Here is a 27,417-nt window from a genome sequence, read left to right as displayed (position 1 = left end):
CCGGTGCCAGCAGGCGCGGCCTCCCGAAAATCGCATCGCTCCACGACCTGCAAAGGGAAAAATGGGAAAGTGCCCCCCCCAAAAAAAAAAAGGGAAAGTGCCCCCCAAAACTCTCCCAGCTGAAACAGAGGAGGAAAGACTTCTGAGGAAATACCCTGTGGGGGATATTCAGCCAAAGAAACCCTTTGCAGCTCACAGGGCCTCCGAGAAAGGAGGCAGGGAGGTTTTTTTTTCTCTCCTTGCAGGTCACCTTTACGCCGGCAGTGGTACAGAGCAGGGTCTTGCCCTGCTTGGCTGCTGGCTCCTGCTGCTCCTCAGGAGTTCCTCCTCTCTTCACATTGCACCAGGCCTCCCTCTGCTGCCTCTCCCGCTGCACACCCGGCATTTTTGGCAGCAGGGGATGGCCGTGGCCGTGTCTGCTCTCCCCCAGAGCACGGCGGCGGCGGCGGTTCGGTTGGGTTCCTCTGCTGGAGTTGCTGTCCTTTACACTAGTGTACCTCTTATTGCTGTGCCAGTCTACTGAATAATGCGAGTTTTTGGGGTTTTTTTCGTATATATGGGTAGGTGTGTATGTGTGTGTGGGTGTAGATAAATCGATAGCTAGGTTAAAGTTTCTCCTTTTACAAGTTCTTTGTTTCTTTCTCTGGGCTCTCTGTCATCTTCAGCTCCGACGTCTGGGCTCGGAAGATGTTCCAGTGACCTGGAGGAGCAGAGAAGGGCATTTGTTAGCACCCGTTTTCAGTGTTTTTTTCTCAAAAAGACTTTTCCCATTCTGAAATGGGGATAATCCCCTCCACACGTGTTTTAGCTGGAGCTAAAGGGGTCAGATCCAACTCATGGCCAGTTAATGCAGCAGGCAAGCAGCCCCCCCAGCATAGCTGGGTTTAGGGTGAGCCCCTTTATTTCAGGGAGAGAAGGGTTTTTGTTTGTCCTCTGACTCTTCCACAAAGCCAAAATTCATGCTTTGTGGCCCACAGTTGGGTGTGCTTCTCTGTACGCCTTGCTGGCACGGGGCAATCGCTGTCAGCCCCATTTTTGGGGGGATTGCTCCGAAAAAAACACATTTACACTTGTTTTTCTGCTGCCACTCCAGCCTTAGCTCTTCATGCAGGGCTTCAAAATGACCTGCAGTGGGGAAAATGCAGCTGAAAAAGGAGGAGAAACCCCCAGGCCCCCCCTCAGCACCACCAGTGGGCTGCAAACTCCCTGCAAAGCAAACACAACCCCCCAAAAAGAGGCACCAAGCCCCCAAACCCTCTCCTCACTCCCCCCAAACCCCAAAATTCCCGTGGACCCCCCTCAACCCCAGCGATGCTGGAGGAGGCTCAGAGCCTTCTTCGCATCCCCTCCAGGGGGTCGCCCCCGCGTAATCCCAGCAAGGATTACGCAGCCCAAACGTAGCCCTCCCTGGGGGCATATTTTCGGCCTGAATGAACCTCCTGTGGTGGAGAAATCCCCGGCCAGTCCTTTCCGAGAACATGCGGTGGCAGCAGAGGGATGGTTTCCCAACAGGGTTATTCATCACGGGAAACTGAGGCACGTGCCAGAGACCCCATCCCGGTGCAAAACCCAACCTGGGAGCGAGGGGGCTTGAAAATCCCTCAGGGTTTGGCCGAGAGATGTCAAAAATGACCTGGAGGTGAAAATAAATCCCCACCTGCCCCAGCCAGAGGTTTTGGGTGGGCTGGATCGACCCAAGACCCCATCCCGTGGGTGCTGAGCAATGCGGGAGTGGGCTCGATCCCAGCCTGACCCATTAAAGTCTAATCCAGCCCAGGAGAAAAGGCAGCCAGCGGGAAATAGCACGGCAGTTGCGCTCTGCACAGGCACTCTCGGCATGTGCACTGGCATTCCTGCTTTTTGTAACATTTACGCACATCCAAGAACATTAAGAATGATTTTAAAAGATATTTCAGAGTTTGTTTTTTTTTTTGTTGTTTTTTTTTTTTTTTTTTTTTATTTAAAATCCTTCGCATCATTTTTTTTTTTTCTCTCTCTTTCTCCCCGTAATGCCAGATGGATTAGATATAAAAATCAAACAGTTTTACGGGCTTTGGAGAGGTGCAGCCTTTGGATTTCACAAGCACGCGCGGCCACTTTTAGCAAGCTGGCTGCCCTTTCCAGTGCCATAAAGTGAAAATGTGACCGCTGACCAGGAGGGCAGGCTCTGCGTGTGAAGGGAGCTCAGCCCTGGCCCCGCTGGGTTTGCACAAATCTTCTCCCCGACGCTTTGCTCTGAATTTGGGCAGCCTCAGAGGCACGGCCAGCGCACGTCAGCAGAGCTCGGGGTGCTGGGGCCAGGCAGGAGGGGAGTTTTTGGGGGTTTTTTTCTCTACCTTCGTCCGTCCTGGTGATCAGCCTGAAGTTTTGTGCTTCTTGCTTGAATTCCTGCTTGCTGATCTTCTTGGTCTGGATCAAGTGAAATATCCCTGCAGAGGGAAATGTGAGGCGTCAGACAGAAAGGACCAGCTGGGGGCTGATGATGAGAAGCTCATCTCGCCCTCCTGAGAGGCGCAGCCCAGGGACAGAGGCACCAGGGATGCACCGGGGTCCTGCCACCGAAACCTGCTGGGAATTTGGGATGTCCAGCCTCCGGGGCTGGCAGCGAGCTCATTTCCAACCAGCCATTACTCACCAAATCGGAACACGGCGTTGCAACACCACGGAGCAGGTGGAATCAATAAGATTTTTGTTGCTCTGGAAAATATCTCGCCCTGGAGGAGCTCTGATCTCCCCCAAAACACCAGGATCAACAGGATCCCAGGTTCCCCCTTCCTCTCTGCTCGCTCTCCCCCAGTCCCCACCCGTGGGGACACCGCAGAGCCCCCTCCATCCCCGAACACTTCCCTTTCCTCGAAGCAGCCAGCACCAAGATTTTTCCATTCCTTTGCCCCCCAGCCCTAAAACTCCTCCGGGACAGGAAATCGGGACTGACCTCAGCGCAGACGGATGGTTCTGCCCGCGCCAGCACCGTCCCGTTAGGAGAAGGGGGGGGGTTTTGACTGATTCAGAGCTCTGACCCGAGCAAAGCAGAGCGTGCATTTAGCAACGGAAGCGACCTTTCCGTGGGATTAGGGCTCGTGATATTCCTCTTCGCCCGCAGGCGTGACGAAGGGGGGGCAGGTATGCCTGGCGCATCCTTCCCCGCGTCTCGCCCAGCCTCTTCCCGTGCGCCCAGCATCTCGCCGGGGGCGGCGTGGTCCCCTCGTTTGGGTGAGAGCCCTTCCCTCTCCCTTCCCAGCAGCAATTACGCACGGAGAGGGCACGTAACGGCTGGGAAGCGATGTGTATAACCGAGATGTTGCGGGCTGTGGAAAATGAGCACAGGAAGTTAAAGTACAGCGGGAGAAATATGCGGCCGGCCGGGCTATTAATAAGCCCTTCGAGTGGGTCAGGAAAAAGGAGTCCTACCAGTAAGAAAAGAAGGTACTGGATGGGGATAATAAAACTGTTAATGACGCAAGGAAGGCACAAGTGTTCAATAAATCCTCCCGGTCTATACTTAGAAAGGAGCAGGAGGGTGTGCTTGTAGCCCCCGCGGCTGATGAAGCACTTTCCAGTACATTAGTAACCAGGAGGCTATTTTAAACAAAAGCCACGGGAGATAAACATCTTTTAATCAACCGACCGAGATAATTTTCACCCGAGAGCCCCCGGAGAGCTGGCTGAGACCTTTGGCCGCCGGATGGTCACTGCTGACAAATGCCAGGAGCTGGGGAGCTGCGGAGGAATGAGGACGTGGAGCACGGAGGGTGCGAGGTGGTGAGGATCTGAAAAGCCCACCGGCCGTGGAAAAGCCAGCACGGGATGGAGCTGGTGAAGAACGAGAGCATTTTGGGGTGGTGATGGCTGGTTGGTGCCATTTCACAGCCAGAAGAAGCTGCCCAAAGACCCTGGCTCTTATGGGATGAGATGGGAAAAGGCACTGGGATTGTCCAGCACTCGCCACCCTTCTTGGTGCTCTCCACCCTGCCTCAGGACCAAACCCAGATAGATCCCAGTATCAGGGAGCACGAGGAATGAATTAATGACCAGAGGCAGCAATCCATCCTTGCTAATTTTGGAGATGGAAGGGAGAGAGAGGCTCTTCCACAGAGGTGTTCTGCCCGTCCTAAAACGCGTGGATGGGACCAGTTGGTCCACGTGGGGACCGCCGTGGCTGCAGAAATGCGGCAAGTTGTGCCAGGCTGGGAGCGAAGCCTCAGGAAAATGGTGTCAGGACTTGCTAAATTATGAACAAAGTGGCCATTTCTACAGGGTTCAGCCTTAGAAAAACACCAGGCAGCGTCCTCGCCCAAATTGTGCTGGTACAAGCCATGTCTGTGCACTACAGACCTCCGAAAAGTCCCCAGGGAGAACACGGACCCGAGAGCATCAGCAGGTGGATGGAGACGTGGGTGCACGTGTGTAGGAGACCCAAACCAGGAGGATGCAGAGGGGAGAGCTTTGATCAGAGCCCTGCGCTCTGATTTGGGCTCTGCACTTAAGAAAGACACAGAGGGAGCCCAGAGCAAAGACACAGGAAGGACCAAAGGACCAGAAATTGCTGACATCAAGGGAAGACTGAAAAAAAATGGAGAGGGCACGGGCAGGAGCTGGTGGCATCTTCAAATTCATCAGGGGAAAGGAGTCTGCTTTGTACCCAGAGCGAATGGGAAGAGCTGGAGCTGCAGGGAGGCTCCGTGTCAGGAGAAGAACCCTACAGAAAGGGTTTGTGGCTCTGGATCCCAGAGTTTCTGTGGCAGGAGACCTTCAAGCACGCACCAGGCGTGAGGGCACGCCGGTGTGGTGAGACAGAGGGGATCGCTGGTGGGCCTGGAGCTGCAGGGTTTCAGGAGAGAAAGGAATTTTTTGGGTGTTGCCTAATGCACAGCCTGGCAGGGTAAACACGGGGAAGAGGTCCTTGGGGTTTTGCACCTCCACGTACAGCCAGGCATCCACGAGGAAGCAGACGACACAGCCTCTGAACCACGCCGATCCCATCCATTCCTTTTTCTGTCTTCTAATCCCTTCTCTAAAACATCCGAAAGTCAAATTTCAAACCCCTCCAAGCCATCCGGACCCCCTAAAAATGCGGGGGAGCCCCCACCACGACCCGTGCGAGCTGGGCCAAGCTTGGGGCTGGGCGTTGCTGCCAGCTTCTCCTGCTGAGTCCTGCCCCGTGGAGGCACCGTCCCAGCACAGGAACGGAGGAGGCCACGTAGGTTTGGTACAAAGGCAGCTGGCCGGGCTCCAGGCGTGCCTCGCAGGCTCTTTTCTCCACACACGCTGCTCTGTTGGTAGAGTGATGGACCATGGAGAGGTGGAATCCATATGTGCCTGAGCTCATGCTCCTTTCCCAATAGTAACACTTCCCTCTGCCAAGCAAAAGAGCTGTGTTGGCCTCGGGGACAAGGGCCTCCCCTGTCCTTGGCTGGCAGGGCTCGGGAGCTCCGTGCAGAGGCGAAGCTTTTGGCCTGGGAAGGTGGCGAGAAGGTTTGGGTGGCGACCTCTGCCAAGCGGCGAGGAGAGGAAACGGTGGGGCCCAGACAGTGCAGGCTCAGAGCTGTCCTCCAGCTACAAGGTGCCATTGTGAGGGAGGCTTCGGCGTGGTGGGGGGAGGACGGGGAGAGGGGCAGCATGCAGGACGGAGGAGGGCAGGGGGAGGATGGAAACGCGGTGACGGCCACGGCTCCGCATCTCTGGAGGTGATTTCTTTGATTGCTACCCACATGTGGCCATCCTAGGAGGCTGGGAGGCCAGCCAGAGGACTCCTCTGGGAGCAAGGCGAGACACGAAAACACCCAGGAGACCCAAATCTCTGCTCACAGAGGTCCACGAGACACCCAGCTCCACAGACCTCGAGTGCCCGAGGTTTTGCAAGGGGTGGAGAACCTCCGATGGAGGCTCCGGGTTGGGTCTTGCTTTGGGCACCCAAAAACCAAACACAAATCTCTACTGGACCACGCATCTTGGGTGGAGACAGGGTCTGCACAGCTGGGTGTGTGGGCAGATCGGTGTCATTTCACAGGTTACGTGCCCTGCTCTGACTGCTGGAGGACACGCCAACCTACGGGTCCAAATCCAGGCTGGGGAAAACTCATCGTCCCCGCACGCATTTTGTGGAAGCTCTGCAAGCTTTGTTCCCAGCAGTGGGAGGACTGGGAAAAAAAAAAAAAAAAAAAGGAGCAAAAGCTAAGACTGCAGAGTGACTGGGAGTGTTTTGGCTTGTTTGTTTTCCGTGCGTGTTTGGCATGGAAGCAGGCAGGTTTTGAGGAACAGCCCCGCAGCCCCCGCCTTGTTTGCCCACGTGCTGTGCCTCCGGGTAGTGTTACAGCGTGCCACTGGGTACACTGGGACCAAGAGTGGTTTCCAAGCCCTGGTTTGCATGCAATGACAGCAAGAGAGTGTGAAAGGGAGGGTTAGGGACGCCAGCCTGCTGTCAGCAGGTTTCGACTCACTACGCGAGGTCTGGAGCACCGCTAGAAAAAGCCTGAAAAGTTGAACAACGCTTGGAAAGCACCGCATTTCTGCACGCACTCTCGCCGTCGCTGGCTGGTTTCGTTACGGGACTCACCTTTAATCAGCTTCCAGTTGTAGATTTCCACCTCTTCAGAGGGCTCCTTCTCGATTGCGATTGTCCTCAGGACCTCCTTGGAGGTCTCGGAGCTCGGTGGCACGAACATGTACACCAGGACGCGGTTGGGGTTCTTGCCGCATTGGGCGGTGGCGATTTCATCTGTGGGTTTCACTCTGGTTTCTGGGGAAAAAGGAGAGCAGAGTTTATTGATTAGGGCCGTGCAGAGGGGCGGGAAGGATGGAAGAGGCCACCTCAGCACCCAGGGGTGGCACCTTGTTGTGCCTGATGCTGTGGGACATCGCGTTGCTCCCCAGAGCTGGGAGATGGCTCAGAGCTGGGCTGGGATCCTGACAGCCCCACAACACCCACACCAGGGCTGGAAGCAAAAGGCGACGTTGATATAGGATCCGTAGACCTGCTCACCCCCATATTTTCTATCCCCTTTAGTTTTGGGACCAGCAGGGACGGGGCAGGGTGCTGTGCTCCACCTGGACCCCCCAAACCCACCGCGGGGAGCTCGGTGCCATCGCCACGCAGCGAAAACCCAGGCTGGGTTCCCTGCTCCATGTCCCGGAGAAGCAACGTCAGCGAAGCGGAGAGGGACGAGCCCACAGCACGGGAGCCAGGGCTGCGGCTGGGCTGCCTGGGCACAGCGCCCGTCCCAGCCCCGTGGGTGGGCTCAGCCCCAGCCCCAGCCCCTTCCCCGTACCCGCGCTGAGCTCTTTCGGCCCCGGACACCACCGCCGGGGACCCCAGGGGGATTTCTTCAACACCCCCCCGTTGAAGAAGAGCCGCTAATTTTCTTGTTGTTGTTGCTTCTGGAGTAATTAAGAATCCCCCATGGTTTTGGAAGGAGATTTATTGCCTTTGGTTGTGGTCCTTGGAACGCAGAGGAGCTCGGCTCGGCTGAATTTAGCCTTGTTCTCCCAGTCGTTTTGGATGCTGGAGCTTTTCACACTACTCGAAAGAAAGTTGGGCTATAAATAGACACGTGGGGTTTATTTTAGTAGGACGGTTATTTTGGGCCCGATTCTGCTCTCCCCATGCTTTCTGGGGTGGTCCTGAGCCACTCCTCTCATCCACCAGGGCAGAGGGGATGGGAATCCCAAATTAACGGGATGCAGAGTGGGATTTTTTCAGCAACCAGAAGAAAAGCACTCAACCCTGCAGCCCCAGCGTGACCCAACGCGGGATAACCACGGCGTTTGGGTGCAGGGTCTCCATCCCTGACCACCAAACCTCTCCTCCTCCAAGGCTGCTCGCTGCATGGCTTGAGGCAGCCCCACATCCACATTTGGTAAGGAATTAAATGCTCTCGCAGGTGCAAGAGGTGTTCAACAACCTCGGAGCTTCACGCCGGAGCCACTCGATGGCCAACGGTGTGCAGCACGTTGAGGAGGAGGAATAAAGACCCAGAAAGCAGTCGGTGTTTCTCTCCAAGCTCCCACGTACAAAGGAGCACGAGGAGGGCAGTCATGGAAAGTGCCCAGAATTAGAGGACGGGCGAAACCGCCGTGCAGTGAAGCAAGGGACAAGCATGTAGCTTGGCTGAGCGGGGTGTGTGTGTGTGATTGCTATCTGTGAGTACTGGAAAGCAAGAAAAAAAAAAAAAAATCGTTTTGGCTGGGTCGGAGTGTTTAACTGGAAATAAATGAAGACTGAAGAGCAGACAAGATCCCAGCAGAGAAAGCTGTAGGCTTTAAACCGGAGAGACCTGCTATAATGGGAACGCAAGACTGGAAGGGCTCTGCTCAGTCATCACATCCCATTCCCACCAGGCACCACGTCATAAATCCTGCTCATAAACATATCACAAACCTTATTAAAACAAGCTGAGCTTCTGCCCTTCGCTCCCCAGGGGAGGCCGTCCCAGCACCTCCCTGCTTGGCAGAAGGGAAACCTCAAAAATCCCAGCTGAAATTATTTTGCAGCCTGCTTGCCCCCATTCCTTGATGTGATAACGTCCTTCGCTTGCTCTCCCTGGCGAGACCCCTCCGTGAAACCACCCCAAAAGAGCTCATCAAAGATGACCCAGCAATTCCTGCATCTGCAGCCAGGCTCGGGGAGGCTCAGGTCTCTCTAGGGAAGCAGTGGGTGGTCCATCAACTAAACACCCAATGCTGAATCATAGAATGGAGAGGGATAACCTAGAAAACATTCTCCAGTAGAGAGCAGGAGAAGATCTCATGCCCTGATCTATCTTTTCCAGGACTGTGGTTGCAGATGAATGGCTTTCCAAAGACCTAGAAGCCACGGAGAGACCCAAAACCTATTAAAGATGAAAAATGAGGTCCTCCTCACCGTGTCCCAGCCAGCCTGGTCCCACCTGGTACACCCCAAAGTTGTGTGTAACCCGTTCCTTCCAGGGTTGGGGACTTTAAGCCCAACTCAGACCAAACCACGGGTGCCACAGACACCCCGTACCTGGAGAATCCCCTTCTAATTTCCAACCTGCATTTTTTCAGCTGCTACAATTTAATCCCGTGACTTCATGTCCCAGCTGGAGGCCTGGGGCACCATCTGCCTGTCTGAGGACTGCTGGCACGCACCTCTTCAGGCATCTTTCTCCAGACAAAAGCCACCCAACGCACGCGACCTTTTGGGATCGGAGCAGTTCCCTCATTGTGGGGCAGCCCTCCAGGATAGCACAGCCTTTATTTCAGTGCTTGCCCTGCTGAACCTGCTCGCCCAGCCTGAATCCAAGCCTCCAGTGATGTGAAACCCTCCTCACCTCCACACCTAGGGCTTTCAACCACAGCTACACGAAGGAAACGGAAGACGACAGCAGGAGCAGGTGGGATTCCACGTACCTGGACATATTTTACAGCATTTCCCGTCCACTTTCTCGGGGTAGTCACAGGGATACTCCTTGGGGCACGAGATCTTCTGGCAGTCCTGGACACCGTCCCTGCACGTGCACAGGATGCAGGGCAGGAGGCCGTAGAGCCTGAAGACGGGGTGCCACACTTCCCCGTGGGAGTAGGTCTTCCCGTTGTAAACGCAAGCTGGAGGAGACAGAGAGAAGAGCCTGACGCCCCTGGAAGTAAATCCTCCTCCTCTTGGCACGCCCAGGGCCTGCTGGAGCTCGCCACCTTCCACAACCTCCCAAATTCCTCAGCCCGCCAGCAGCACACCCGGGGCACGGTGGGCGCGGGGATGTCGCAGCCACCCCGACCAGGAGGTGCCCCAGGAGCAGGGGACGAGGCTCCAGGAGGTGGAGGTGGATGGGGCCGAGCACCCCAGGGGAGGTGAGGGGTAGCTGCGGGCAGGACCTCACCTGTCTCCTGGCTTCTGTGAGCCCAGGGTCCCTCCAAGGCCATCGCCAGCCCCAAGCACAGCAAAGAGTGCCACCTGCTGACTTTTCCATGCAAATTTTTGGAGGTCCCAAAGCTTTCCTCCAGGGCTTCACCTCCAAGGGTTGGGAAGAGCCCTTCTGGAGGCACAGCGGTGGGAGAGCCCCCTGGGGGGAGAAGGAACCTGCCTTTCTCCCCTTTGGCTCCATGCAGTTGTCTCCCCATCTTGCCTTTCTCCTCTCCCCTCCAGGGGGATGACAATGGCCCCAGGACAGACCCACCCCATGGAAGGTAGGTGCAAGGAGGACCCCCCTGTCCCACTGCAGCAGCGGGGCCTGGAAGGACCACGTGAGGTCTTCCAGCTGCCCACCTCCCTTCCCAGGTCCCAAAGTCTCCAAAACACCCCAAGGACCGACCTTCCCCTACTCCTGTGGTTGGGGATTCGTCCAGGTTGTGGGACAGGGGCTGGGCCACCAGGTTGGAGATGGCTGAGTGAGGTTGGCTGTGGAGGAGTCTGGTGGCAGCCAGTGGTGGAAAACTGCTGCTGAAACAGCTCCCCTGGGGTCCCGAGGCCTGGAGAAGTCAACTCAGGCAAGGGACAGAGCACCCGGCCCCTCCACCCCTTACCTTTCTTGTGCTTCTCCTTCAAGACAATCTTCACGGTGGTGCCACCTCCTCCCTTGGGTTTGAAGCTCCTGGGAATGAACTCCAGGGAGGAGCTGAGGACGGTGGACGCCGTGGCTCCGAGGGGCTTCCTGCCCATCGCTTCCCCCGAGCACTGGTCTTGCGAGTGCCTCTGGGGACAGGCAGAGAAAAGAACAGGACTCAGACCCAGGCTGTGCTGGAAAAAAACCTCACGGTGCTCTCCGTCAGGATGGGAAGGTTTGGGGACCTTCTCAGTGCCATCTAAAGGGTCCTGAGCAGTTTGTGCCAATGCCCTACACGCTGGTGACCTCCTAGGCTGCATGTGGGTCACCTCCTTCATCGGGACAGCACCCCAAGCCCAACACAGCACCCTCAGGGAGACATTTGGGGTCCTAAAACAGGCTGGGTTATTCTAGACACTCACTGGACAGCTGAGAATTGTCTTCTGCACGACCCACCCAGGATCAGCGAGGTGAGGACGGGACATATCCTGCCCTCTCACCTGGCTGGCACCACGAACACGGGTGAGGAGCTGCCAGCCAGCAGGACCCAAACCCCTGGAACATCCCAGGCTTCCAAGAGCAGAACGCTGGGACAAGACATGCAGCACAAAGGGTCCCCTTGTGTCTATTTTGGAGGTTTTATAGGTGGTGGAGGTGTGATGCTGGCAGCTCACCCAGCAGTATGGAAAAGGGAAGGGCCAGGAGCTGTAAGTGACCTAATCCCACAGACCTGGCGTGGGCTGCCCAGCTCTGAAATGTCACCCTGAATCAACCCTCGGCAGCCAGGAGTTGCTTTTTCCTTGCTGGGGCTGCTGATACAAACAGCCTGGGGAAGGAATCCTCGTGGCCAGCTCCAGTACTGGCTGTTTTGGGAGCTACAACTGGGGGCAGACACCCCTGAGCCCATGGGGAAGAGGAAAAAAAACAACATCTAGAGAAAAAGCCCCCAAAGAGGGATTTGGGCCATCTAACTCCATGGGTAAGGGTCATATCTGGCTGTTGGTCACCTCTGAAATTGCTCCGTTCTCAACTCTCTTAACCCACTGGCCAAGGAAGAGGAGAAGCACCCAAGATTTCCAGTTCCCACAGGACTTTTGCTCTTCCAAAGCCATCAGAGATGCTCCAGAGGAGAGGCCAAGAGTCCTCACCTGGTGCTTTCAGGTTTCAGCCCGTGCTGGTAGCCCTCACCTAAAGTCACCCAAGCACGACTCAACTGCAAACCGAGTGTCAGTGGTTCATAGTAGAGCTGCTATGGGCTTTTTTTTTTATTTTTTCCTTTGGTGAAGGCTATGGCTAAGGGCAAACAGCTTTGTTTGAGCTGTGTTAGAAGCAACGCTCTGGGTTTGAAAATGCAAACGTCACGTACAACACCTCTGTTTAACTGCAGGGGCTCCTCTTCCGCGGACTTCTCGTATGAGCCATCTGCAAGGAAAAAACACAGTCCAGTGAAACGCAGCAGGGCTGGATCTGGATGAGGGTTTGTTCTCTGGGGTCCAGCTGACTAAAACCAGCTCTCTGCAGGGTGCTGGACCCCTGAGAGCTTTGAATATGCAATTCACATCACTCAAAGCAAAAGGCTTCTCTGTGTCACACGCCAAAACCCCTTTTATCCCCACTGATGGTTAATGAGAGCTCAGCTCAAAAAAAAAAAAAAAAAATGACTTGGCCTTGTAGCCTTCTGAAATTAGGTGGCATGGAAATACCCCAGAGGTAGAGTATGAGGTGATGGGGATGATCTGGCATTAAATTCAAAGACATTTCTCATGAAACACTGAGCAGATGGCACCAAGTGCAAGGGAAGCTCTGGTGGTGCCCACAGCTCCGTAAAAGTGGGTTTCTTGGTGTCCCACAACCAACCCAATCTGGACCAAACTCTGCTCTTCCCAATGTGCGCACTGGTTGCACTGTCTGGCCCTCACCTAGGGCTTTCTGTGGGACCTGAGCTCTTCTGGAAATCTGCCTGTGCCGGAGCAAAACATTCTCCTTCTGTTTGGAGCAACCTCTTTGCTCCTGGTGAACTCAACGAGGCCATACAGACGCCATGAAAAATATTTTAAAATGTCTGTCTTGTTCATGAGGTCATCACAGTCTTAAATATATCACTCCAGACCTGAAAGTCTTTGATTCTGCAAAACCCAGCGACTTTTGTTTTACCACAAGGAAGAATCAACCCCACATGGTGCTGAGAGGCAACCCCAGCCCAGTTTTCTGTTGCTTTTTCAACAGCAGCCAGCAACCCAAAAAAAAAAATAGGGGCTGGGGCTATGGGATGCAAGAGGGGAGAGCTTGGAGGAAGCACCAGAGGTCACTCTGTGGCCATGGCCAGTGGGTCACCATTGCCTTCAAGCTTCAGATATTTCTGGTATTAAATGAGTTAGGAGAAACAGCAGCAAATTCAGGACTTTGCTTTGGAGAGCTATGAGAGTGAAGGCTAAGCTCAATTTAGGTGGATCAGGGGTTTTCACTAGGGTTTGACTGTTCTAGAAGCTTCCCTAGAGCACCAGCAGCGTGCAACATCCCTACGGGGTCCGTGCCCCCCTTACCTTTGCAGACCTGGCAGCAGGAGTCCGGCACCGTGAGGGGAGAGGAGCACAGCAGCTCCGGGCAGGTCACCAAGCCGCAGTAAATCTGGCCTTCCTAGGGGACAGGAGCCAAAAAAAAAAGCATTGTCAGCATCACTGAGGTCCAGATGGGGCTGAATGGTCCCAATATCGGGGTGGCAGCACTTCAAATTGCAGACCCAGCAGGAATCATCAACACCCCAAAAAGCCGTCCTCAAATATCACTGACCAATGACTAAAAGCTGAGAATCTGCCCTGCCGTGCTCTTCATCCAGCACCCTACCCCAACACGGGGTAGGTAGTGCCTCGTCCTCGGGCTTCGTTAGCACCACCAGCTCTGAAACAGCCACCACAGATCTGCAAACTCTCTGTAACACCAACTCAGAGCAGCACAAGGACCTGTTCCCTGACAGATCCCAGGACGAGGACCTGCAGGAGGTAGGGGGAGAGGGGAATCGGGGTGCTGAACCCTTTGTTTTGGGCGATTCAGTAACACCAGAAGCAAGCACAAAGGCACTGGGCCAAGAGCTGCGGGTGGATGTTCAGGTGCAGACTCTCTTCCACTGGCTTGGTGGTTGCTTTGGAGAGAATTTGTAGTGAAACCAGCTGAAAACCATGAGCCAAGGCCAGTCTTGACCTGAGCGCATCCCGGTCCCGCTTGGGTCAGCGGATCTGCAACCTTTGGCAGATCAGCAACTTTTTGGGTTTTGCTGCCTTGCAGAAGGGTTGGCGGGGATGTTGAGCAGTCCAGAAGCAGAGCCCAACAACGAGGCCACACAGGAATTTCCTCCAGGGTGCCACCAAGCTCTCGGTGAATGGAAAGCAAGAGGTCAACCGAGGATGTCCTTAAAAACTAAATCACAGCAGCTCCTTCTGCCACCAAAGGGCCAAGCCACCACGAAGAGGAGGCAGAAATCTGGTGGATCTCGTGGAGGTCACTGCAAACAAAACCCTTCAGGGACCTGCACGTGGGTCAGACCTGCAGGGAGCAGAGCTTGGCCAGGGAACCACGTTCTCCTTTCTCCTTCTGCCGCAGCGAAGACCTGCCCTGGGCGGGAGAGATCACGTCATAAAAAAAAAAAAGCAGGATTTGGGCTGGAGGCCCCGGTCTCAGGACGGTTTTCAAAGACGTTTAGCCCAGCTGTTCCCGCAGCTGTTCTAACAGCTGACAACATCAGACACAGCCCGGCAAGACCCCACTGCTGCAAGGCTCACAGTCATCCTTTTATTTTCCCCTTTGTATCCAAGGCATTATCCCAATAAACAGAGGCTGAGCGAGAGCCAGTGCCTCCGAGCGGGACCAGCAGGTCCTGGTGATGGTGGGGTTGGAAGCAGGGCCACGTGGGCACTCACAGTTGCATTTGAGGGCTCTTGAGGGCTCTTTCCATGGTGTTTGTCCCCATCAGAAGGCGATCTGGCATCCAGTTGGGGTCGGTAAGAGAGGAACCAGCCTCAGAAGCTGTATAAAAGCTGTAGGAGTTGGACTCCACGATCCTCGTGGGTTCAGGTCAGGTTATTCCATGATTTTCTGATAATTTCCAAGTGTAAACTCTTGCCACCTAGCTCCCAGCACCTTGCTCCCAGGCTCGCACAGACCCCAAGGGCTCAGGCCAGGTGTGCCAGGTATCGCAGACACTGCAGTAAAAGCATCAGCTGACGGTAACCAGCACGTGCATGCTCCTGGCATGGAAAAATTAGGTGGTTTGGGTTCTTTCACTGCTCTTTTTTTCCCTGGCCGAGCTCAGAACAATTCTTTGCTGCAAGCAAAGCACAGCCCAGCGGAGCCTGGAACCATCAGTGCCGTCTGTGCCACCCTTTTTTTTACGGCAGCGTCCAAGTCCAGCACTTTCTGACTCCCTTTCTTGCTGCCTCCAGAGGAAAAGAACTCCTCCAGCCATCTCCTGACACTCAGCTCCTGGCTCACGCAGCCCACGCTCCGCACACCTTCAGCATCACCTCCGTCCAGGCTGCTTCCTTCCCCCCTCCGAGTGATTCTTGCTGCTTTTCGACAGGTTTCTGCAGGATTCCAGCCTGCGGGAGAGGGCTGGGCAGAGCAGAGCCAAGCTTCATCTCAGGAGACATCGCTGGGGGGCTCAGGGAGGAGAAAAATCCCTGCAGGGCTGGTAACAGGTAGCAGAAAAGCAATCCATCACGGTGATAGATGCTGAGGGCCTCACAGCATCCCTGCCACTTTTCACAGTGACAGGATGGCCTCCAAACCTCAGAAAGGACGGAGCAGATGAGCTGATTGGGACCAGCACTGAAAACCAGCAAGCAGCAGTCCCTACAACGCAGGGTAAAAGGAAGATGCCTCCCAAAAATGTTTTTCAAGCCCTGGGTTCTGCTTCCGATTAAATCCAAGCACGTGGGATGAGGATCGCCAGGAGCCTGCCCGTCGCCATCCCTGACTGCCAGGTTTTTGCAGAGGATGCCCCCACCTCTCTGCCACCACCCCCAGCACCCAGCAGGGGCTGGGAGCCACCAAATCATTTCTGGAGCTCAGCTCAGCCCCACCAGCCCCACGCCAGGCTCAATATCCAAGATTTTCTGACGCCCAAGAGCTGTCCCCTCACATCCACATCACCTCGCAGGCGGGTTGAGCTCTCCCAGGTCCCCCTTGCTACAAACTCATCGGCTTCGTGCAGGTGCAGGAAGGCTTTCAGCTGTCTTTTTTTTTGCCTTGAGATGTCCCAGTGGGGCAGGTGGGACAGCTGGATGCTGCAGAGACCAATCTCCATCTCCTGGGACAAGGCTTTGCTCCCTACCCACTCCAAGGAGCCCTGTCTGTGCCAGCCCTGAACCCATCCATGGGATTTCCAGCTAATAAACGGCGCGACCAGATCTTCAGGCTCAGCACAGCAGAGGTTTTTAACCTAGGAGGACATCGCAGGGGTGCAGGAGAAGACCCCAAACCCCCTCCCCACCTCCCGTGGGCTCCCCGGAGGCTTACGGAGCAGCTGCACTGCACACACTGGTTGGGCTGGCGGCTGGGGAAGAGCTCGGTGGTGGTGAACATCTCGCCCTGCTGGTACGTCGTCCCGTTGTACTGGCAGGACCTGGCAGGTGCCCGGAGCCCAGAGGGAGAGTTTGGCTCTGGAAAAGAAGATGAGAGAGCAGCGGGGTGAGAGCCAGCCCCTGCCAGCATGGATATTCAGCAGATCTCCCCCCCAAACCAGCCCCAAAGGACCAGGACCTTCTACACGCCCCAAAAGCTGGTGGGGAATGGGGCTGCCCTGACCACGCTGAGCTCATCATAAAGGTAAAACCCAGGCAAATGTCATTAATTTTTAGTGGGATTTAATTACCCATGGGAGAAGCCCTTTAGATCTGGCTCTGGCTGATGTTGGAGGTCATCCCATTCAAGGCAGGGAAAAATTCAAGAATTTCATGCAAAATCTTCAAAAATGTTCTTTTTTTTTTTTTTTTTTTCTGCATCCAACACATTTTGCAGGCAAATGATCCGGTTAATGTGCTGGCTTCTGGTTTGTCACTGAGCTGCAAGCTAACTTTTGTCCCTACAAAGCTTCTCAGGATGGGGGGAGCTGGAGAAGGCGGTCTGTTAAAGGGTCCTTTCACATCAAAGTGACATTTTGGGGGGAAGGCAAGAGCGATGAGGGCAGTGGTCACTGCTGCTGTCCACCATGCCTCAGTTTCCCAGCTTTTTAGAGCTCGTTAGCCTGTTTCTTTGGCATAAAAACCCAGGAGGGGACAAGGACGTTGTGTGTCCATGGCCCAGCACTGGCGTGGTGACCCCAGGGAGCGACCCACCCCCATAAGGGTTTTTTTTTGTCCCCTTTTCACAGCTACAAGCCCCAGCTGTGCCAGCTCTGGGGGATGGGATCTTCTGACCATGAAACAATTCCCCCCTGGCTCCTGTCATCCCCTTCCCAAGGGACATTCCCCTACCGAGACACCGCGGGCAGCACTGCTGCGGGTCCGTGACGGGGCTGGCGCACTGCAGAGCCGGGCACTGGATCCGATAGCACCTGGTGTTCCCATTCTGGGGAGAGAAAAAAAATGTTTTTTTTTCATCTACACATTCACCCTAAGAGGAAAGAAAGAGCTTCCCAAAGTTGCCCCTTTCTTGGCCTTTCTCTAGGGGGCTCGGCAGAGGAGGAGGACAACTCCCTCATGAGGTCAGCCCAACACCTACGGGGGCACGTGGGGCTTTATCCAAGTGAAATATATGAATCCAATGTCCCTATGGGACTGGAAGGGGTTTCTCTGGTCAGATTAGACCCCAGAACCAGCCCGTGGTGCCCTGACATGGTGGCACCCTGCTCATTTCTTGGGGCACCCTGCCCGGGACGTACCTCGGAGCAGCTGCAGCGGATGCAGTACATCAGCCCCTGGGGCTCCAGGTAGGGGTGCCAGCTCTCTCCTGGGCTGTACTTCTTGCCGCTGAAGTCACAGAACATATCCGGCCCTAAAAAACAACAGGGAGAAGCTACATGAGAGAAGGACAGCCCCAGGGACAGCTCTCTTCCCTCTGTGACGAGCAGAGCAAGGAGGGATCGGTAGCTGCGTGCCATCACCCACGAGAAGCTGATGGTCACATCCCATCCACCAGCCCAGACCCGGAGACACTCCCCCCAAAATCCATCTTTTTGCCACGTTTTTGCCTGTTTCTTTAGGCTGGGACCCCTCTGACCAAAGGGCAGCTGTGCCGTGCAAGCTGGACTGCCCTTGCAGAAATTAGTCGTCCCTCTGAAACGTTTCGTTTGGAGTATAAAACATTTGGAGCATAAAACGTGCTCATTTGGAGATGGAGAGGTGTCTTCAGGGTGACACCCCAGGACTGGATTTCCCCCAGAAAGGCCAGAAGGTGGGGGAGAGAGGAGGAAGCTGAACACCAGCCCTTCAGCAGGATCTCGAGTCCTCAAGTCCTGAGGACGTGCGGCTCCATAATCACCACCACCAACCCAGGGCTTTGGCCAGAAAGCCCAATTCAGCCATCCTCAATGTCTGCACCAAAAAGCATCGCCTGGCCCTATGGGGCCAAACTCCAGCCCCATGTAGGTCAGACCTACATGAACCTGGACCCCATAAGTCCACCGCAGCCTGGTGGCTGTCCCCGTGCCGTGTCCCCAAACCCCAAAAAGCTGGAACGACACGCTGCTGCTTAGGCCCTTTGGTGAATAAGCACACGCCTGTCCGTGTGTTACGAGTGGTTTAAGTGCTTACAGCCCCACTGAAAACCGAAGGTGATTTAACAGGTTATGTCATCGAGGGGATTTGAGGTAGTTGGGGCGATTACGTTGCTGGAAGGCAGCTGAGATGTTTACGCTCCCTGAAGTATTTACGGGCCTTTAAAACCTTACGGCGCCCTGGGGGAGAGGGCAGAGGGGAGACAGCTGTTTGCCGAGGCACGGTGCCCAGCTCCTGCTGCTGAAGCTGGAGATGTCACGTCCTTAACACCAGCATTTCTCCCTCCGACCAGGTAAACCTCATACGAACACGTTTCGGTGGGCTGCCGTCCCTCCTGAAGCTCCTGAGCATCCTCAGGATGAAGCCGAGGGATGCTCTGCTATGAGCAGATCCTCCGCAGCTGCTGGGAAAGGGCAACCCTAGGGGTTTCCCAGCAGCTCTGAGCTCCTCCTTGAGGTGCTGGGTTCAAGCATGAGTTTCTCCAGGTTGCACCTTCCAAGCAGGTGGCCACCAGGTGTCCAGACCGCCTGGCCCAAGCTCAATGTGGTGGGGCCAGCACTGCATCTGGAGAGGTGGAGATTTGCAATGATTTTCACGTGGATGCCATCAGTGTCAGGCTGGGGCACTCTCCTTTCACCTCTCTTGCCTCTACAGGGTCTTCATAGCATGCTCCAAACCTCTGACAAGTCAGCAAACCCCTATTCCTGGCCATCCGTGCACCGGCTTACAGCAAAGCATGCAAAAATGCAGAGTGCATGGCTGGAAACTGCAAATAGCAGGGAGAGAAAAAAATATATTAAAAAAAAACTCATCATCACTTTGCAAAAGGGTGAGAAAATGACTTCATTTTTCCCTGCTTGCAGCATCTTCGTGAATTATGCTGAGGGTGAAGAAATCAAGTTGCCTCCATGTGACACGGCCCCACTCGGCTCGCAGGCTCCCATGCCAGTTGGCTGCTCCGTTCAAACATTTAATCACTTGCCTTTCACAAGTGGAGCCCTGGTTTGGGTCCAGCCCTCGAAAGCAGCCTGATTCATGTCTGCAAAGGGCCCGCTGGTAAAATTAAAGCCGACTGGCAGCGCTGGGCAGCAGCAGACGCTTGTCCGCATCTCAGCAGCACTATGCCGCCTATTTGGCAAGAGGCGCACACGTGTTTGGTTAAAAGCAAGCTGGGGTGGATGGAAGGAGGAGGCTTAAAAGCTGGAGGCTCTGGATCATTTCTTCCCATGCCAGGCTAATAATTTCATTTTCAGAGGTCAAGGCTTGGCTATCTTCCCGATTCACTCGGAGGGAAAAGCCATTTGTGGCAGCGCGTCGCTCCCGTGCCTTTCAGCCTCCTCACTTACTGTGTCTTCAGCAACGGCATGCTCACTACAGTCATGCTGCTTTGCTTCACAGAATCCCAGAATCCCAAAATCCCAGAATCTCAGAATCCTAGAATCCCCAAATTTCAGAATCACAGAACTGTAGGGGTTGGAAGGGATCTCCAGAGATCATCGGGTCCAATCCCCCTGCCAAAGCAGTTCCCTACAGCAGGTTGCCCAGGTGGGCATCCAGACAGGCCTTAAATATCTCCAGAGACCCCACAACCTCCCTGGGCAGCCTGTCCCAGTGCTCCATCACCCTCACCATGAAGAATTTCTTTCCCATATTGGTGAGGAACTTCCTCTGATCCATTTCGTGGCCATTGCCCCTTGTCCTGTCCCCACAGACCACTGAAAAGAGGTTGGCCAAATCCCTCTGCCTCCCACCCCTCAGGTATTTATACACATTGATGAGATCCCCTCTCAATCTTCCCTTCTGAGGCTGAACAGCCCCAGGTCTCTCAGCCTCTCCTCACAGGGAAGATGCTCCAGGCCCCGTATCATCTTTGTGGCCCTCCACTGGACTCTTTCCAGGAGCTCCCTGTCTTTTTTGTAGCCCAGAACTGGACACAGCACTCCAGATGAGGCTTCTCTCATTGCTTCTCACTTTCCAGGGAGGACTCCTGGGCCGTGGAGCATTTTTATGGTTGCAGGACTGAGAATCCAGGCGGAGCCATCCTCTTCCATCCACCTCCGAGACACGACCAGGCCGTGACGTCCTAAACCTGGAAACCCCACACCTGGAGGGGGCCCCACGGCATCAGGGAGCATATTTAGGAAGGGGTGAGCTCCTGGTTGGGAAAACCTCATGAACTGGCCCCATCCAACCACTTTCTGACCAAATACACGAGCCCCCAATACGGGACTGAGCCCTTCAGAGCACCATTATGGGCTGTAGGCCTCCCTGGCCACCAGCCGCTTTCTGAGGTGGCTCCAGCCCTGTCCTGGGTGAGGAGCATCTGAATAAACCTCAAAATGCCCCAGGTGGGATCTGGGGCCAGTGACCCAGCCCTGTTCATGTCTGGAAGCGATCTGGCACAGGCTGTCCCCAACCAGAGCCCACGCATTTGGCAGATCCCCCATAGGCACTGCCAACACCACGCTGGGGAGAGTGCCAGGAGCAGGAGCCCGACACCCCCGGGCAATGCTTGAGGCTGTGCCCAGGCCCTGGCTTACTCTCATTATCATTAATTACCTTCAGTTATCATTAATTATCATTAATTGCATCCTGGGCAGCAAGGGCGGTGTGTGATAGATGGGAAGTCTGACAGGGGGTGAGGCAAGAGAGGGCTGGCGCAAAGATCTCTGGCCACGGCAGGGACAGAAAGAAGCAATCAGCCCGGGGAAAGCCTGGGAGGCTTAGGACAGGCATTGTGGGACATTTGCCAGCTGCCAGAAGATTTAAGCACCACATGAGGCTATTGAGGAGGCTCTGAGATGCTGTCTGAACCCACTGGAGGAGCATCTCCACGAGACCATCTAGAGACACCAGTCTGAGGTGATAAACCCGACAGCATGGAGAACCCTCTCCCAGCAGCAGGCTGGGAGGACGAGGACGTCCCCATGGGTTTCTCATCCCACTGCCTGAACATTTTGGCCACGTTCGGCTGCCAAGCCCTCCTTTGCTCAGCTGTGCTCACTTCACTCCCCTCGGGATACGAGGACTGATGCTCGGTGGAGCGTGTTTTTGTGCATTGGGCCCGTGCAAGCCCCTGCCCTCACACCCCCTGCTCCCAGATTGGGGTTTCCAGACCTGTGATGAGGATCCTGATGGGTCATGGGGGGCTAAAAGCAGTTTTTACATCCCCAAGGAACCGTTCGCCTTCATGCACCTATCCCCAGCATGGGCTCACAGCCTAAAGCCTGAACCGTGGCTAGAAAGGGGCAAAAACACCCACAAGACCCAAAAGCCCAGAAAATGAGGGTAAACCCACTCCACCCTGCTCACCCCCCCAGCCTCGTGCCTCAGTTTCCCCAGCAGGGAGTTTCCCTCTGGATCCCAGCTTTCCCAGCAAGGATGCTGCCAAAAAACACCTCAGGTTTCAGCAAAAACACGACACCTTGCTTGTCCCCATGCCTCTCCATGCCTCTCTCCCTAGCTCCAGTGCAGGATTTCCCCATCCCCACGGCCCCCGTTGTTCCCCAGAGCCCTACCCCACGCGGGGCACGTCTCAGACGGGCTCCTGGCCCCAGCATTTGGGATGTCAGGCACCTGCCACGCCAGGCGAGCAGTTTGTGCAAAGCAGAGCGCAAGTTTTAAGAGCAGCCATAAATAAAGAGAAAAAAAAAAAAAAAAAAAAAAAAAAAAGCACTGTCTGGTACAGAAAGTCCAGGCGCTCCCGTGACAGCCCGGTATTTATGAAGGGCTTAGAACGCAACTTAGCTGCGAAGGGACTGGTTAAAACACATCAGGCTCTTGACATGTTGCATCCTAACGTCTCCGCTCGTGTCCAGATCGCTTCCCACACGTTTGCCTTACTCAGCCCTGGGCTGGACATCTCTTTCTCAGGGCTTTGGGAGCCCAGAAATCCCTGCAGCTCTGCAAACACAGCCTCGTGAATTACCACCGAGCTGCCCAAAGCCAGGGCAGAGGAGCCCAAGGGAAGCCCCGCACCCAGAGCATCCCCGGGGGCTCCAGGAGCAGCAGATGAGGCCCCGTTTCCCTCTGCTCCTCCCCAGGAGAGACACCTGGATGCCCAAATCAGGGTGTGCAGCCCTCACCTCTCCCTTACCGTGGCCACCAGCAGGATTTTTGCTTTTCCTCCCGTTTCCTCCCATCCTGGAGCTCTCCGTCCCTCACCGCCCTGGATTCAAACGCGGTGCGAAGTTGAGAAGCAGGGCAGGCAGAGCCCCTTTCTCCAGAAGCCACCGGGATAAACAAACGAAAAGAGCAACTTCCAAGCTCCTGGGGAAAAGCACTGCCCTGCGCTCTCCAGAGATGCTGGTGTTTAAATGCCCTCAGCCAAAACTTCGTTGCGTTAAGCTGTTGCCGCTGAATTACTCACAGCCGACGGGCTGCAGCACTTTCAGCCCAGTAACCTGTGCCTCCAATATTTTCTCAGCTGAGAGTGTAAATCCCCTAAAATAGCCTGTTTCTATGGGCAAATTCTTCTTTTCTGACTTGCCTCGAAGCCCGAGCCTTTCTGCTTTCTCACCTATTTTTAGCCAAGACACTGTAGGTCTCTTGGCTGATGAGCCTGCTTGTAACCAATTTATTCCTGCCTTCGTTTGTCCCCAGTGCTTGGCCTCGAGAGAAATGGGAGGCAGAGAGCAGAGGAGGTGAGCAGACCCCGTCCCCATCCCACAGCCCTGGTTCTTTGTCACCATTGCCACAAAACCCCCACAGCTTCCCCCCCAAGCTGGGTCTGTCCTCAAACACACCTGGATCCCCCTGGGACCAAGGGCTGTGCCCAGGTGGTTCTGCTCATGAAAATCCCCGATTTGTGCCCAATTTGGGGGCTCTGCTTCCATCTCCAAAGAGCAAACAGCCCGGCAGCATCTGTGTCACCTTCGGGGGATGTCCCCATCCTCCTCCTAACGTGGGTACCACGGCTGGCAGAGCCCTGGTGGAGCGAGGAATCAGACCCATCGTGCAAAAAATGATGCCACCGACCGAGCTTGGCAGATTTTGATAAGAGCAGGGAAGGGAAAAGGACCCAAACTCACTCAGATTTTGCCCTCTGGGGCTCCACACAGCCCTGGGAAGCAGAGGCTGGAAACCTTACCCCGTTCCCTTGTACCCGTGCCCCTCGCTCGCATCCCGATCCATCCACCTGCTTTTCCCCCAGCTCACCCCACGTCCAAAACGAGGAACCCAGCACCCACATTTTGGGGTCCGTGCTCCAGGAGGGCAACTTTCCCGAGAGCCTAACGCAGCGCTGGCACCGGGCAAGCCATAAATCACCCTACCACAGCCACCGGCCCCATGGACTCTCCAGGGATTTGGGTAGCTTAAAGGGGAGAAGAAGTGCAGGGTCATGACGGGACATCTCATCCAAGCCTCCCTTCCCTTCCCCATCCCAAATCATCGCTGGGCGAGGAGAAAAGCCCCCCAGCTTCACTCCGAGGGGGTTATTTCCCCCAAATTCTCATTCCTCCATCAATCTCGGAGGTGAGAAGCAGACGGGACCTGCTCAGGGCTGCAAACGAGCCCCCTGCCCTGCGCGACACCCAGCGCACGACCCCTTTTTCCCCAAGCCCAAAAATTCCCCAATTTTGGGGGGGGCGATGGGGAAACTGAGGCACGGAGGGACACCGCGAGGGTCACGAATGCAGGCAGGAGGGGAGCGGGGGCTACTTACGAGCCCGGGCTCGGCTCTCGGAGGCGAAGAGGAGCAGCAGGCACCGGAGGAGGAAGGCGAGGGGACCCGCACCGGGAAGCATCGCAGCCCGGCGGTGGGTGCCCCGGGGGGGGGCTTCGCTGCCGGTACCCGGGGGGGGTGCCTCGGTCCCGGTGCTGCTCCCGGGAGCTGCCTCGGTCCCTGGGCTCGGGGAAACTCCGATCCCGGTTCTCAGGGGTGTCTCGGTGCCGATACCGGGGTTTTTTTTTTCGGTGCCGGTGCCCGGGGTCGCTCCGGTGCCGGTGCGCGATGTCCCGGTGCCGCTCCCGGGGCGCTGCGCGGCGGTGGCTCGGGGTTGGGGGTGGAGAAGAGGAGGAAAAAGGGTGGGGAACGGGGTCCCGGGGCTGCTTCTCGGGGCTGCTGCTGCCGTCCCGCTGCTCGGGGGCGTCCCGGTGCTCGGGGGTGTCCCGGAGCCGGTGTCCCGGGGTGTCCCGGTGCCGATGTCCCAAAGCGTCCCGATGCCCGGGGGCGTCCCGGGATCGATGTCCCGAAGTGTCACGGTGCCCGGGGGGGGATGTCCCGGTGCCGATGATGTCCCGGTACCGGTGTCCCGATGCCCTGGAGAGGGTTGGGGGGGGGTCCCGGAGCCGGTGCCCGGGGGTGCGGCGGTGCCGGTGCCGGTGCCCGGCGGGGTTCGCCTCGCTCCGATCAAAGGCGCCTCCTTTTGGAGAGCCGGGAGTTTGTTTGTTGGTATTAAAGGCGGAGGTTTGGGGAGGATGTGGGGGGGGGAAGGAAGAGTAGGAGGAGGGGGGGAGACCCGCAGGGTGGCTTTTTGGGATTTTTTTCATTTTTTTATTGCAATTTTCCCTTTTTTTATTTTTTTAATTTTTTTTTTTTGGGGGGTGGGGGGCGCAGACCCACACGCTTTAACCCCTGCGCCCACTGCCCTGGCCGAGGGTCGGATCCTGCCCTGGGGTGCTCCAGGAGCTGGGCTCAACACCCACGGCACCTCCTCTCCCAGTAGAGCCCAGTTCCCTTCCCAGTAGAGCCCAGTTCCCTTCCCAGTAAAGCCCAGTTCCCTCCCCAGTGATGCTGGTCCTCTCCTTTGTCCCACCACCCTGCTGAGGTACCCCAAAGAGCTCAGGACCACCGGTCCATCACAGGGATGTGTTCCTGCAGCCTCCTCACACCCCAAGGTTGGATTTTGCCTCTGTTTTTACCCAATTTCTCCGACTACAGCTTTTTTTTTTCCCCATGGGGTCTCCCTCCTCTTCCTCGTGCCACTGTTCTGGGCAGATCTATTATTATTTATTCGTTCTTATTTATTTTCCTTCATTAATTCAAGCTCAGGTTCAGGTTTTCCAGGAGGTGCCCAGCACCAACCCACCCGAAACCAGCACCCGGTGCCAGCAGCTCCAGAGTGACCCCAAATCCCTAAATCCTGATCACCCCAGCCATGGAGAAGAAAGAGTCAAGGGGAATTTCGGCAACAAAATCTCTTCTCTCCACCTCTCTTTTATTTCTGACTGTGTCTATCCCTGTCCCAAGCCAAGCACCCTCTGTAGGACAGGTTCTTGGCCCCACCTTGGTTTAGGAATATTTGTGATCCTCGAAGAGCACGGCATCGTGCACAGCTCCACTTGCTTACAAGCCCTAAAAATAAGTTTGCCGCCCCGTTCCCTGCGGGAGAATTTTGGGAAATGAGAATTTGGGATGAGAATTTCCCCATCTGGAATGGGGACATCCCCATTTGGGACATGGATGTCCCCATTTGGGATGAAGATTTCCCTATCTGGAATGGGGATGTCCCCATCTGGGACAGGGATGTCCCCATTTGGGACAGGAATGCCTCCATTTGGGACAGGGATGTCCCATTTTGCCCATTTGGGATGAGAATTTCCCATCTGGAATGGGGACATCCCCATCTGGGAAAGGGATGCCCCCATTTGGGACATGGATCTCCCTCTTTGGGACAAGGATATCCTGATTTGGGATGAGGATTTCCCCATCTAGGACAGCAATATCCCCATTTGGGATGAGGATGTCCCCATTTGGGACAAGGTTGCCCCCATTTTGGATGAGAATTTCCCCATTTGGGACGAGGATGCCCCCATCTGGGATGAGGATGTCCCCATTTGGGACAAGGATGCCCCCATTTGGGACAAGGATGTCCCCATTTGGGACAAGGATATCCCCATTTGGGATGAGGATTTCCCCACCTAGGACACCAATATCCCCATTTGGGACAAGGTTGCCCCCATTTTGGATGAGAATTTCCCCATTTGGGATGAGGACGTCCCCCTCTGGGACAGGGCTGTCCCACACGGTGCTCGGGGCACCCTATTTTCCCCCATCCATGCCTCGGGGTGGTGCAACATTTCCCTGACCATCCAGATTTACCCATTCTCCCACCTCAGCACCTCCTCATTCCACCCCTCCTCTCATTTCCAGCTCCCAACAAATTTCCCTATCACCCTATTTTCTTCCCCGGCCTCACTAACGAGACTAAAAAGGATTTGGGACCTGAAAGCCCTGAGAGAAACGGGGACACGAAGCCCGAATCCACGAAGCTATTTCGTGTCTCCGCTGCCAGGACGGCTGCTGATCCTGGCCGAAATTTTCGGGAGGGTTCAGCCCCGTCCCGAATGCAGACCCAGGAAATAAAGGGCGGTCTTGTCAGCACCAAGGTGCCGTGGGACGTCTCCGCTGCATCCCATAAAGAATAAATACATTCACCCCTGGGCCAAACCCGGGCTCTTTATCTTCATCTGCAACGGGATCCGGCTGACAGCTCGGTGCTGCCAACACCAACCCGCCTGCGATCGGGAGGCAGGCTCCAAAAAAAATAATAATATAATTATTATTTTGCAAAGAATAAAACCTGGGTCCTTTTTTTTTTTATTATTATTATTATTTGCCTTCTGGTTTTCCCGAGCCTTTCGGTCAGATTCGCTTCGTGTTTTCTGGGCGAGCAGGCAGACGAGAGGATTTTTTAATTTTTCTATTTATTTTTTTTAATATTTTTTATTATTTTTTTTCCTTCTCCCCAAATGAAAACCGAGCTCCTCCGGCGAACTCCTGAGCAAACAGCGGGGGCTCCAACAACATCCCCCGCCTCGTGGCAGGATCGTGAGCTGGCCGGGCTTTTCCCTGGAAGGTGGCTCCAGCAGCAAAAATCACCCCCCCCCGAGTGGATTCGGATGGGTTTTTATATGGGGTGTTGCACGAGACCCTGAGTAAAACCATGCCAGAATCGCCTGAAAAAATATTGTGGTAGGATAAAGGGTTTTAAACCAAAAGGGGGTAGGGTTAGGGGAGGGACTGGGGAGAAATTCTGCCCGCTGAGGGCAGGGTAGGGATAAATAGAGCAAAATCCCCCTTGGTAAAATGCCCCCCTTGGTGCCATGGAGTGCCATGGGGTATCTGAAAGGGGGGAAGAAGGCGATCCTACAAAACTTGCTCTCCATCCGTGTCCCCCAGAGAGCTGGCTTGCAGGGAAAACACCATTCAGCACGTCCCCAGAACAGCAGCAGGAAGCCAGGAGCACCACGAGGGTCCCCAAAAA

General features: G+C 55.4%; 1 protein-coding gene across 1 annotated transcript; it reads right to left on the bottom strand.

Annotated features, from left to right (window-relative positions):
- Positions 1 to 620: 620 nt before the first annotated feature.
- On the bottom strand, positions 621 to 26,256 carry CHRDL2 (chordin like 2). Its single transcript, XM_032207770.1, has 12 exons — positions 26,253 to 26,256; positions 23,874 to 24,053; positions 17,374 to 17,486; positions 16,910 to 17,060; positions 16,011 to 16,153; positions 13,043 to 13,136; positions 11,866 to 11,921; positions 10,480 to 10,648; positions 9,370 to 9,564; positions 6,557 to 6,739; positions 2,337 to 2,429; positions 621 to 700 (listed from the first exon to the last, which is right to left on the bottom strand). The coding sequence occupies exons 1-12, from the start codon at positions 26,254 to 26,256 to the stop codon at positions 621 to 623; spliced, it is 1,461 nt and encodes a 486-aa protein (XP_032063661.1).
- Between the last annotated feature and the right edge of the window lie 1,161 nt (positions 26,257 to 27,417).

Source organism: Aythya fuligula, chromosome 1 (genome assembly GCF_009819795.1).
Source record: "Aythya fuligula isolate bAytFul2 chromosome 1, bAytFul2.pri, whole genome shotgun sequence".
NCBI lineage: Eukaryota > Metazoa > Chordata > Aves > Anseriformes > Anatidae > Aythya > Aythya fuligula.
Note: the sequence above shows the minus strand (reverse complement) of the source record. Positions and strands in the feature narration are given on the sequence as shown.